This window comes from Lynx rufus, unplaced genomic scaffold, assembly GCF_022079265.1.
Source record: "Lynx rufus isolate CCGP_SWC_20201006 ecotype Redwood Valley unplaced genomic scaffold, mLynRuf1.p SCAF_2, whole genome shotgun sequence".
Lineage (NCBI taxonomy): Eukaryota > Metazoa > Chordata > Mammalia > Carnivora > Felidae > Lynx > Lynx rufus.
In genome coordinates, this window is record NW_025814834.1 from 208,705,049 (window position 1) to 208,717,372 (window position 12,324).

General features: G+C 52.5%; 1 protein-coding gene across 5 annotated transcripts in view; it reads left to right on the forward strand.

The window, feature by feature from the left end:
- Window positions 1-12,324, forward strand: part of UBR4 (ubiquitin protein ligase E3 component n-recognin 4) — a 132,976-nt gene that overhangs the window by 93,650 nt on the left and 27,002 nt on the right. For all 5 annotated transcript variants that reach the window (XM_047082757.1, XM_047082760.1, XM_047082759.1 and 2 more), the window contains exons 76-87: window positions 156-281; window positions 362-490; window positions 1,286-1,629; window positions 3,144-3,234; window positions 3,542-3,626; window positions 3,788-3,915; window positions 7,299-7,428; window positions 7,553-7,710; window positions 8,663-8,772; window positions 9,473-9,614; window positions 9,989-10,070; window positions 10,388-10,561. In XM_047082757.1, coding sequence (XP_046938713.1) covers window positions 156-281; window positions 362-490; window positions 1,286-1,629; window positions 3,144-3,234; window positions 3,542-3,626; window positions 3,788-3,915; window positions 7,299-7,428; window positions 7,553-7,710; window positions 8,663-8,772; window positions 9,473-9,614; window positions 9,989-10,070; window positions 10,388-10,561 — 1,699 coding nt within the window. The remainder of the gene's footprint in view (window positions 1-155; window positions 282-361; window positions 491-1,285; window positions 1,630-3,143; window positions 3,235-3,541; window positions 3,627-3,787; window positions 3,916-7,298; window positions 7,429-7,552; window positions 7,711-8,662; window positions 8,773-9,472; window positions 9,615-9,988; window positions 10,071-10,387; window positions 10,562-12,324) is intronic.

Sequence of the window (12,324 nt, forward strand, 5' to 3'; positions counted from 1 at the left end):
GTGCGTCCAGGGGCTGGTTCTGGATTGTTAGGAGGAATGGAAATAACGAGTGCATGAAACAGCACCTGACCTGTAGGAAATGTTTCAGAAAACGGTTAGTAATTGGGATTAGTTAAGGAAAAGCCTTCACACCCGCCCCTGTCTTTTCCTGCTAGGCTGTTTCCAACATCAATACGCTTCTGGACAAAGCTGACCGAGTCTATCACCAGCTGATGGGACATCGGCCACAGCTGGAGAACCTGCTCTGCAAAGTGAACGAGGCAGCCCCCGAGAAGCCGCAGGTAACCCCGAGCTAGAGGGGCATTTGGAGAGGGCTCCGGGGCAGAAGCAGAAGACTGACCACTTGCCTCTTGGGTTGCAGGATGACTCGGGGACGGCCGGGGGCATCAGTTCTACCTCTGCCAGTGTCAATCGGTACATCCTGCAGCTGGCCCAGGAGTACTGTGGCGACTGCAAGAACTCTTTCGACGAGCTCTCCAAAATCATCCAGGTAGAGAAGCGGGACCCCCTCTGGAGTGTTTCGTGGAGCATTACCAGTGAGGTTTTCAGAGCATTCCTGCTGTCGCCTTCCGGCACTTTGAGTCTTGTATTGCCCTTGCCCGATCTGAAAAGGCAGGGTCCCGAGTGGCCGCACCATTCAGCCTCTCTCCGTTGTAGTTTCTGGTGCTTGGCAGAGACCTGAGTTTATTCCAGAAGATTGAGAGTGACATTATTAGATGTGCTTTCCTTGGCCCATTTAGAACCCATCTTTTGGTAGAGGGGTTGCTAGTTTTAAAAAACCAGCTGTCAAGATTCTGTTCCCCCCCTTTTCTGAAGGGCCACGTGTGCAGGCTGGTAGGGCAGGGCACACCGACTCCAGTCAGCTAGGGTGGGCCGTGCAAATGATGGAATGTTACCAACCTAATGTCCGTGGAATGGGAGGCTGGCCGCACGCAGACAAGCCGGTTCCTGGCCCGTCCAGAGCTGTCTCTGCTATATGGGCCGACATCTCTGATCTTCGTGTTTGTTCTTTATGAGACAGCATTATGTGGGAGTTAAGGACCTGTGCCGTGTTCAGGGGCTGAGTTCTGACTCTGCCACTTGCCTTGGACAAGCTAACCCTCCTAAGCTTCAGCTTCCTTCTCTGTAAAATGAGAATAAAGTATCTAATTGGTAGGGTCATCAGAAAGGTTAAATTGGATAATGCATGTGAAATGTTTTTTCAAACCAAAACTAATTCCCAGTTAACTTTCTCTTCTTCCTTATTTATTGCTGTTTTATTTCTTTTTCATTTTTTTTCTCTTAGAAAGTCTTTGCTTCGCGCAAAGAGTTGTTGGAATATGACCTGCAGCAGAGGGAAGCAGCCACCAAATCGTCCCGAACCTCCGTGCAGCCCACCTTCACTGCCAGCCAGTACCGCGCCTTATCCGTCCTGGGCTGTGGCCACACATCCTCCACCAAGTGCTACGGCTGCGCCTCGGCCGTCACAGAACATTGTATCACGCTGCTCCGGGCCCTGGCCACCAATCCGGCCCTGAGGCACATCCTCGTCTCCCAGGGCCTTATCCGGGAGCTCTTTGATTACAATCTTCGCCGAGGCTCTGCGGCCATGCGGGAGGAGGTCCGCCAGCTCATGTGCCTGCTAACTCGGTCAGAACCTGCAGCGTGATCGTGGGCCCGGTAACTCCTAACGTGGTGGGGGGAGGGGTGTTGGTGGCCTCTGGTAGTAGCGAAGCTGGGAGCTTAGGGGTGCAAAGTGTGGTGCTTGTTGCTGCTGGACAGGCTGGCTAACTTGTGAGGGAGGAAGAGGGGGAGATGCCCAGGGTCTTGTTGAGCGAATTCTGCGAGCATTTGAGACCAGGTTAGCTTGTAAATAGAATATTTGGCTTGTACGTTGTCGGTTCCAGTGAGGTTCCCTGGGGAAACGAGTGTCTGAGTTCTGGTGAGGGAGGAGAAGGGAGCCTGGGCATTTGGACTCCAGACTCCCATGGAGGAGGCCAGTGGAGCAGTGGAGCCTGGTGACGAGAGCTTATTATGTGGTGTCTGATGCTCTGTGCCTCGGACAGCTTACCTAACGTCTTTGAGCCAAGGTTTTCCTTGTCTGAAAAATGCTGACGAGTAAATATCTTGAAGGCTCGTGGCGAGGACGGAATGAAATAATTCACGTGGGCGGTGACTCCTGTTTGTTGAGTGCCTACCTTGTGACGATAAGAGTTACCAGAGCTGCATGTGGTTTATCTACGGAGTGTGTGGCATGGGTTCCGGAATGTGTTAGGTGATGGATAACCATTTCTTGCTGTATCATTTATTCACCCACTTAGCAGGTGGACTTTGTCTTTGAATGCCAGGCACTGTTTGGGACTCTGGGTGTGCAGCGGGAAATGCTGCCCTCACGTGGCCCTCAGTCCAGGTGGGGGAACTGCAGAAGCATACTTGTACAGTATAGCATCAGGAAATTCCAGTTGTGAGGGGAGGCGAAGCCGCAGTGGCGCCCCGACTGTGGCAGCAATTGCCGCGTGGAAGAAGGTGGCTAGGGTAGGTCTGTTGAGGGGTGATGATTGAGGAGACGCGTGTGGAGTAAGGGGACGAGCCACGCAGATGTCTCTGCTGTGGCGGGGTGTGCCAGGGATCCTGCAGGTGGAGTAAAGGAGGCCGCAGGGGAAGGAGAACCAGAGGTGGCTGGGGGCCAGATCCCGGGGGGTCTTCTAGGCTATCATAAGGGCTTTGAGTTCTGTTGAAAGTGGGGTAGGAAGCAAGAAAGGGACCTGGTACAATTTACGTTGTTAGGACTAACGTCGACGTCATTACAGTGGGGCGTAGGTGGGAACCATGGGTGCCTCGTGGGAGCTGAAGTAGAGGTGCATGGAGAAAACGAGGAAAGTGTTGTGACCCATCCTGGCAGGAAGCCCCTGGATCTGGAGCCTGGGGACTCAGCAGCCTGGGCTGTGGACATGGAGGAGATCTCGGTGCTGGTGCTAAGCTCCCTCGGTAACCCCTGCGGGACAGGCGGCTGTGATGGGCTCTTTGTTACAGACCTGGGGCTCCTCGTGGGGCTGATCTCTTAGGCCCCTGGGCATCGATTGCCTTTTCTCTGAGCTCCTCAGGTGGGGAGGTGGACACGGCCAGTGGTGGGTAACAGGACTCCCATGCCTTTGCTTCCTCAGAGACAATCCAGAAGCCACCCAGCAAATGAATGACTTGATCATTGGCAAAGTCTCCACTGCCCTGAAGGGCCACTGGGCCAATCCTGATCTGGTGAGCAGGACGGCCGCTCCTCTGACCTCTCCCTCTCTGTTCTTCTGTGCCTCTTTGCTTTCCTTTTCACCGGTCTCTGTGGGGTGACTGTCCCAGGTCAGAGCCAGCCTCAGAGGGAGAAGAGAAATGGGTGGTTGGCCAGAGGGGGAGCAGGGGTCTCCAGCTCTCCTTTGTCTCTCTCGTGGCGCCACCGGGTACCAGACATTTTAGTTCCGGGTCCCCTGATCAGAGTTTGGACGTAAGCCCCAGTCCTGGCTCCCGCCTGCAGACCCTCCTCTACCCGTGTCTCCTCCCGTTGGCCTTCTAGGCAAGCAGCCTGCAGTATGAGATGCTGTTGCTGACAGACTCCATCTCGAAGGAGGACGGCTGCTGGGAGCTGCGGCTGCGCTGTGGTGAGCTGGGGGCGCGTCTGCTTCGGGGCTTTTTGGGGGTGGGGCTTCGGGCTCCATCCTGGCCACAGACCGGGTGGGACAGGGGCTGCCCCAGGCAGCCCTGCTGGAGCCGGGGCTCGGTGCTCGGTGACCACGGCTCAGCCTGTCCCTCCTACCCCCAGCTCTCAGCCTCTTCCTCATGGCGGTGAACATCAAGACCCCCGTGGTTGTGGAGAACATTACCCTCATGTGTCTGCGGATCTTGCAGAAGCTGATTAAACCACCTGCTCCTACCAGCAAGAAGAACAAGGTACCGGGCGGGGAGGCCAGGAGGGGAGGGAGGGCGGCAGCCCCTTCCTGCCCCAGCGGGCCACCAGCGCTTCCTCTGCCTCAGTTAAGCAGACAGGAGTTGGGAGTTTTGAGAAGGAATGTTTCTCAGAGGGAAGTCGAGAGTCACATAAACATGAAAATACAGAAGCGTGGAACGAGCTGGTTTACTGGAGGTCTGGCTCTTTCTCCAGTCACATCAGATGACTCACAGCTCCCAGAAGGCACTTGTTCTTTTCCACCCCTGTGCCTTTGTGCATGCAATACTGTGCAGGGGCGAAAATCCTAGGCTCTGAAGCAGACTTCTTGGTTTCCGATCCCAGCTCTTCTCTTTACTAGCCTTGTGACTTTGGGCAAGTTGTTAACTCCAGCTCCTTGGTTTGCCCATCTCTGCAATGGGAATACAACACATTGAACTGTTGGGAGGCATCAGTCACTTAACACAGATTACGTGCTCGGAACACCGGCTTGTGTTAGTCCCTTAGTAAATGTTAGCTGTGGCTGTCTGTCATCTTCTCTGTGTAGGATGCCCCCTTCTTTGTTAGCTGCCTCTTAGAAGATCCAGCTCTCTGCTGGGCTGGCTGTGAGCACCTCGAATCCGGGGATGTCCGTTTTGTAGTATTTTTTATGTCCAGTGCAGAGCATGCTACTTAACATACGCTAGCCATTCAGTAAATCATTAAGCGAATGAGGAAAGCCAAGTTTTTGTTCTAAGATAACATAACCATAGCTGAGCCCCAGATTGATGTGCTTGGACCAACTTGTGGAAGACACGGGCCATGGTTCTTCCTGTCAGCCATGCCTGAGGCTGTCTCTCTGTGGTCCTTGGGCCATTTGATTCCTGCTTCGTCCTGGTGGGGCCCTTGGTGGGAAGAGTCTTCGTTACTGCAGGAAGATTGCTTTCTGAGTGGTAAGCACTAGGGTGGAAGCTGGATATTGAACAGTTTAGTAAATTTTCCTTGACCCAGTCTTCCTAGGCAGTCCTCGGAGAAGGCAGGACTGAGGTACCCATCTTCCTTCCCTTTGACGAAGGTTTATTTCCCCTCAGAGCTTATTGTCAGCCAATAAAATCAGTACTTGATTAAAGAGGAACGTCATCCCCACATGACCATCATTTTTCCCAGAGTGAGGCAAAAAATTTCCGGAGTTGTTTATTCTCTAAGTGCGGGAGCCCATTGTCGATGTTTGCGCTGTGCTTAGTTTCAGCCTAGAGAAAGCAGCAGTTCTCAAAACTAGGCTCCCGGTGCCTGAGCGTTCCCTGGACCATCAGGGACTCTGTGAGGCCAACATTTGTTTCCTAACTCTCCTCTGGCCCTGCTTGCCCCTTGTGGTCTTTGCACGTCGGGGCTGGTGGTGCACAGTCCCTGGTGGCGAGGCCACCGGGGCCTCAGCGGGAAAGGCAGTGCGTGCTCACTCATGGGCGTCCTCGATGAAACGGTGCATGTTAATGTTAGTACATCTCCCTTCTTGGGTACTTGTGTTCTTAATACTCGGTGTGACCGTGTGGAAGTGCGCTGGAAGTGCTCCTGCTGCGCACGCCCCAGTGCCGCCGCGCTTGCTGTCGGGCAGGTGCGTGCATGTGAGCCGCTGCCTCTTGTGGGGTCCTGTGTGTGCTTGGAGGGGTGTGCGACGGGCCAGCTGTGCTTATTCAGAATTGGGTGTTAGCAGACATTTTCTTATTTCTTTCTTCCTTCCTTCCTTTCTTCCTTTCTCCCTTCCTTCCTTCCTTCCTTCCTTCCTTCCTTCCTTCCTTCCTTCCTTCCTTCCTTCCTTTTTTTAAAGTTTGCTTATTTTTGAGAGACAGAGCGTGAGTGGGAAAGGGGTAGAGAGAGGGAGACACAGAATCGGAAGCAGGCTCCAGGCTCTGAGCTGTCAGCACAGAGCCTGATGTGGGGCTTGAACTCACGGACCGCGAGATCATGACCTCAGCTAAAGTCGGATGCTCAACTGACTGAGCCACCCAGGTGCCCCAGCAGACATTTTCTTGAGAAATGAAGGAAGGGAACCCATCACTCCAGAGGAACTGACATAACTCAGAGAGCCAGTATTTTCCAGGTGACCAATACGTGCTACAGAATCACATGTGGTTTAGTAAAGATGAGGGTTAGTGTGGTGGAATATGAAAAGTTTATCAATCGATTTCAGATTCCACATAACAGCCAGTCTTTAAGAACCTATCACTTACTGCACTCCCCCAAAAAATAAATATTAAAAAAAAAATGTATCATTTATTGAAAGTGAGATCCAAGAAAGAAACCCGCAATTATGTGAAAAGGCTGTAAAAATACTCTTTTTTCCAGCTACGTATCTGTGCAGCTGGGTGCTTTTCTCGTACTGCAACCCCAACAACATACGCCAACAGTTTGAACACAGAAGCAGCTCTGAGAGTCCAGCTGTTGTATTAAATCGGTCATTAAGCAAATTTTCAAAAACGAAGCAGTGCTGGTCCTTTAGGTTATTTTCATTCTGGAAATACAAAAAACATCATTTAGGTAGATAGGTAATGGATTCATTCTTGTTTTTAAATGAAAGTAGTTAGTATTTTAAGAATTTCTCATGCTTAACTTTAAAATTCTTTTTTTTAATTTTTAAAATTCTTTATTAAAAAATTTTTTTGGTAATGTTTATTTTGAGAGAGAGAGAGAGGGAGGGAGTGGGGGAGGGGCAGAGAGAGAGGGGGTGACACAGAATCTGAAGCAGGCTCCAGGTTCTGAGCTGTCAGCACAGAGCCCGACGCGGGGCTCAAACTCACGAACCGCGAGATCAGGACCTGAACCGAAGTCGGACGCCCCACCGACTGAGCCACCCAGGCGCCCCTGTCATGCTTAACTTTTAATGTTGTAAATATCAATAGATAGAACCATACATACAAAACAGTTTCGGGTCCTCAATAATTTTTTAAGAGGGTGAAGGAGTCCTGAGGCCAAAAAGCTTGAGAACATCTGGTTTAGAGTGTGTGTGGGGCTCTTGGCTGTGCAGGCTAGTTCTGCTTGGTAATGGCTCCCAAAATTCTGGAGACTGCCCAGTGGCTCCTTAAAGAGTGATGTTTGGGGAGCTGGATCAGCCTTGGGGTAGGAATTGGCGGGTGTGGCTGTAGGACTGTCTGTAGGAAGCCAGCTACCTCTTAGTCCTGCACAGTCAGAACGGCGACCTTAAGCTCAGTATGGAGACGCCGCTGCTAAGTTGTGTCAAATGGTTTTGAAGGAACATACGCTTGGGCGGAAATGATACGACCGTTGACCCTTCTGACCTTGCTTCGCGTATGTCCCCCTGGGGCGTCGGTGCCGTCGTATTGGAGCCATCGCATTGGAGCCGTGGCTCAGGTGTGTTGTCACACTCCCGCCTTGTTCCGCTTTCCCCCTGCAGGATGTCCCTGTTGAGGCCCTCACCACGGTTAAGCCGTACTGCAATGAGATCCATGCCCAGGCTCAACTGTGGCTCAAGAGAGACCCCAAAGCGTCCTATGAAGCCTGGAAGAAGTGTCTTCCTATCAGAGGTGTGTCTGTGTCTTCGTGCCTGGGGAAGCCAGTCCCTCCGACCCCTGTCCCGGCAGCCCTACAGTCCCCCTTTTTCTGTTACTTCCTTTCCCTTACCCCTCGCTCCACCCCCCTGCCTGCCAGGGACAGATGGCAACGGGAAGTCCCCCAGCAAGTCGGAGCTCCGCCACCTCTATTTGACCGAGAAGTACGTGTGGAGGTGGAAGCAGTTCCTGAGTCGTCGGGGGAAGAGGACCCCGCCCTTGGATCTCAAGCTGGGCCACAACAACTGGCTGCGGCAAGTGAGTGACCGCCTCCGGGCCCTCCTCCCACTCCCCTTGCCCCAGATGCCAAGCAGTGCCTCTCTGTTCCCCCCTCCCCCACCCACGTCTGCTCTGCTCTCTTGCCTCCTTTCAGGCGGGAAGCAGGGTGAGGTCCTGGGTTGCAGCCACCCGTGTGGTAGACTGGTTGAGAGAGGACTTTTCTGTGCCTCTCATCAAGCTGCTGTGCTTGTTACTCCCCCTGGCCACTCATGGGAACTAAGCCTCAGTGCTACCCCTCCCTTTTTCTCCTTTCATTGTCTATACTTCCTGCTGCCCTCTCCCTGTTCGTTCTAGCTAGCATCGTAAAGGATTAAAGTAATTAAAGGCATCCGTTTGTCTGTTAACGTATAAAGTAAGAGATACTTGGTCAAATGTAAGTATTGAGCATATAGGTACCTCCAAAATAGAGTTGCAGAGTTACAGAAATCTGTGCTGAGGAAAGGACTTGCTTGCCTACTTCCTAGTTCAGTGGTTTTATTTTATTTATTTAAAAAAAAAATTTTTTTAACGTTTATTTATTATTGAAAGACAGGGAGAGAGCATGAGCAGGGGAGGGACAGAGGGAGAGGGAGACAGAGAATCCAAAGCAGGCTCCAGGCTCCGAGCTGTCAGCACAGAGCCTGACGCGGGGCTCGAACCCACGAACAAGGTCATGACCCGGGCCGAAGTCAGACGCTCAACCGGCCGAGCCACCCAGGCGCCCCTCCAGTTCAGTGATTTTAGATGTGCTGTCCGGGTTACCTGATGGAGAAGCTTCCGTGAAGAAGGGGCTGCTGAGCAGCCTCTTTCCCAGTCTGCCACAGCGGCATCTGGCCTTGAGTGTGGTTTTTGCCTCTCCCCTTTCCCCGGAGGTGCACCCGGAGGACTTCCGGAAGGTGCCACTTCACTGTGTCGGTCACCTGAGCCACGGCTTCTCTCCCGTGTCCTGCAGGTGCTCTTTACCCCGGCGACACAGGCCGCGCGCCAGGCAGCCTGCACCATCGTGGAAGCTCTCGCCACCATTCCCAGCCGCAAGCAGCAGGTCCTGGACCTCCTCACCAGGTGCCACTTGAGGGGGGTGTGGGAGAGCAGTCAGCCTTCCCCGTTTTCCTGGGGGAATCTATAGGTCAGGATGACGGCAGGCACACCCAGGCTCTGTACCCATCGCCTGCTACGGAGAGGGGCACAGGAACAGAAAAGAACCAGAAAACAGGGTGGTCGTGCTGCTGGTGGTGGTGGTGCGGGTGGTCATAGAGCAGCAGCAGCAGCAGCAGCAACCGACGTCAGTTGAGGTCTTAGGAGTGTATAAACGCTCGGCCCTGTGTGAGCTCCTTGGATCCTGCCCCGCAACCTGGGCTTGATGCGGTTGAGTAACGTGTCTGCCGGAGGCAGGATTTGAATCCAGGCCGTGTAATTCCAAAGCCCACGCCATCGGCTACTAAACTCTGCGGTACACTTGCCTTCTCTGTGAGTCATTCAAAACCACAGTTGCTGTCCGGAGAAGCACTGTTCTGTTTTGCCGCTTGTTGTTCCCAATGGGTCTAGTTTACCGCATCACATTCCCTGTCGTGTGCGCTGAGCTGTCCCTGAGTGTGGGGAGTTCCCAAGTGGGAAGTTTGGGGTTTTCTCAGGTGCCTCCCTCAGCCTCTGGAAGGAAGGGGGAGCGAAGGGCAGCAGAGGACACGAAGGTGGGAGGAGCGGAGGGGGCTGTTGGAGCCATCGGAGCCGAGTCCTCACGGTGCCCTGTCTTGTCGCGGGCCAGCTACCTGGACGAGCTGAGCATAGCGGGCGAGTGTGCCGCCGAGTACTTGGCTCTCTACCAGAAGCTCATCACTTCAGCCCACTGGAAAGTCTACCTGGCCGCACGGGGTGTCCTCCCCTACGTGGGCAACCTCATCACCAAGGTACCTGCCCCCCGCCCAGGAGAGCCCTTCCCCCGTTTGGCTTTCGTGGCCCTCCACTGGGGTAAACTTTCTGGTATTCCTTTTTTGCTGAGAAGAAGTATTTGTCGAAAGTATTATCTTTGTGACTGTAGCATGAGGAAGCAGCAACCCGTTGGGGGCATTTCGGCTCTTCTCTGTCTTTAAGCCACCCCTTAACATCACTGCATCTGCCCTCGGCTGCTTAGGAGTTCGGCAGAAGTGCAGCTCGAGGGGTCGTTGGAGTAGAAGGGGAACCGCGGAGCACCTGGCTGCTGTTGCTGGCTCCTGGCGCCGCAGGTGGAGGGGGCCGATGTCGTCAGCGGTGCTGTCACTAACTGTGCTTGTGGTCCTTGTAGGAAATCGCCCGCCTGCTGGCCCTGGAGGAGGCCACCCTGAGCACTGACCTGCAGCAGGGCTATGCCCTCAAAAGTCTCACAGGTAGAGACAGCCAAGAGGCCCTTCCTTTAGGCACCCTGGGCACAGTGTGGGGACGGACCCTTAGGTCTTGGGGTGCTGAGGTTGACTCTCTTCCCTCTTGTGTTGATTCAGTGCATATTTCAGCTCCGTAGTTTTCTCTTCATCGGTGGCTTTACGTATTTGAGCTCCTGTTTGCTGTGGACCGGTTCACTTCCTTGAGCACCAGCTCTGTGCTTGGAAGTTGCTTTGGAGTTGCTCATTACCTTTGGAAGACAGGGACCTTCCTTGCTCCCCTGCTCGTTCAGAGCTCTTGCAGCAGATTTTTCCTGTCCCCACAGGCCTTCTTTCCTCCTTTGTCGAGGTGGAGTCCATCAAAAGACACTTCAAAAGTCGCTTGGTGGGCACAGTGCTGAATGGGTACCTGTGCTTGCGAAAGCTGGTGGTGCAGAGGACCAAGCTGATCGATGAGACCCAGGACATGCTGCTGGAGATGCTGGAGGACATGACCACAGGTAGCACCGCCTATGGCCTGGAGCCGGGACTCCGTCCCTGCTGGAGGGGGTGGCAAGCGTCTCTCCACGCTCAAGGAAAGAGGGGAAGAAGTTCTGGTGCTTGGAGCTGTAAAATTCCAGAGCTGGGCTCAGTCTCTTTGGACTTTTTATATTAAGTTCACAGAACAGAAGGGAGTCACGTGTTCTCGGATTGGTGTCTTTCGCTGGTTCTGGCGCGTTCTCAGCCATCGTTTCCTCCGTTGACTTTGCTACAGTCTCTCCCTCATTCTTGTGGAACCCAGAGTCTCTCATCCATCTCTGCCTCTCTGTCATGGGGTCCATCTCACCATCTCTCTGTGCTGATTCTGGAGGATCTCTTTGGTTCTTTCGTTTAGTTCATTTGTTTTTTCTTCGCTGAGTTAGCTCTTTCATCTATTTGTTGAGTCCTTGTGCTCCTCTACAGATTTTATAGTCTCTTCTTTTTTTACTCACGCTCCCCCCCCTTTTTTTAAAGTTTTCAAACACAGCAGACGTTTCTGTGTCTGTTAATTCTAAGATTTGAAGTGTATTGATCTGATGCTGCTCTATCTATGTTATTCCAGCTCTTTAAATCTTAGCTCTAAGCTCTTGCCTTAAATCTTTTTGTATTTCATGATTTTTTTACTGTGAGCTCACATTTTGGAGGTTTTCTGTGGGAATTCTTTTTTTTTTTTTTTTTATTGTTAGAGAACGCACACATGCACGAGTGAGGAGGGGCAGAGAGAGAGAGAGAGAGAGGGAGAGAGAGAATCTCAAGTAGGCTCCATGCTTAGCACGGAGCCTGACGGGCTCGATCTCATGACCCTGGGATCATGACATGAGCCAAAATCAAGAGTTGGCTGCCCAACTGCCAGAGCCACCCAGGCGCCCCAATCTGTGGGAATTCTTTAGGACCCAAGTCAAATACGGGTTTCTGTAATGAGGATTTATAACTGCTTCTGCGAGGCATCTGGGGACACTGCATCATGGGGCTGTCTTGAAACCAAGTTTTTCAGGTTTTTCAGACCTCTTCGGTAGTGTGAATTTTGAGCCACAAACCCCTATGAGGGGCAGCCTGTTATAGGTTCTCTCAAGGGAGATCCTCCCCCCCTCTACTCAGTGCCAGATTGTAAGGGAAGACAATTTTGTTTCAGTGACTTGCCTAGGGGAAAGGTAGAGTTTCTTCTCGTTGACCCTTATACAATGGGTGTAGGTAGCTCTTTGGGAACACCAGACTTTTGTGTGGGTCGGGGAGGGGTTCCCACTAGATTGTCCACCTTGGCAGACCTGGGCCTTTGTGTCTGGCTCCCAAATCCTGGCAGGTTGTGGAAGCCAAAGCTCAAGGCAGACACCAGCTTCAGAGTTTTGCTAACCTCCCTAGGTTCCTGATTTCTCTTAGTTTTTGGTTTTTGATTCATCTTTGCTAGTGTGGCAGTTCACTGATAAATGTTTTCAGGATTTTACATTACCTTCAAGTGGTGAGAAGCGAGGGTAGGTCAGGGAGTGGAGTCTGCCATATTGCCAGATGTAGAGGCCCTCCTTCTGATGCATTTTCATCATGCCGTGCTGAGCTGGTTTGTGACCTTGCCAGTTGGACCCTTTTTGAAGCATATTTCTTCCTTTTCCTGTGACTTGAAGTCGTCTGTCTGGCTTGTAGAAGGCCATCCACCTGATCTTTCAGACCAAAGCTTAAAGTTATACCTTCCCTGGAATTTGCCTGGAATACGGTTAGGATTACCATTTGACATTTTTGAGTACCTGTTTTG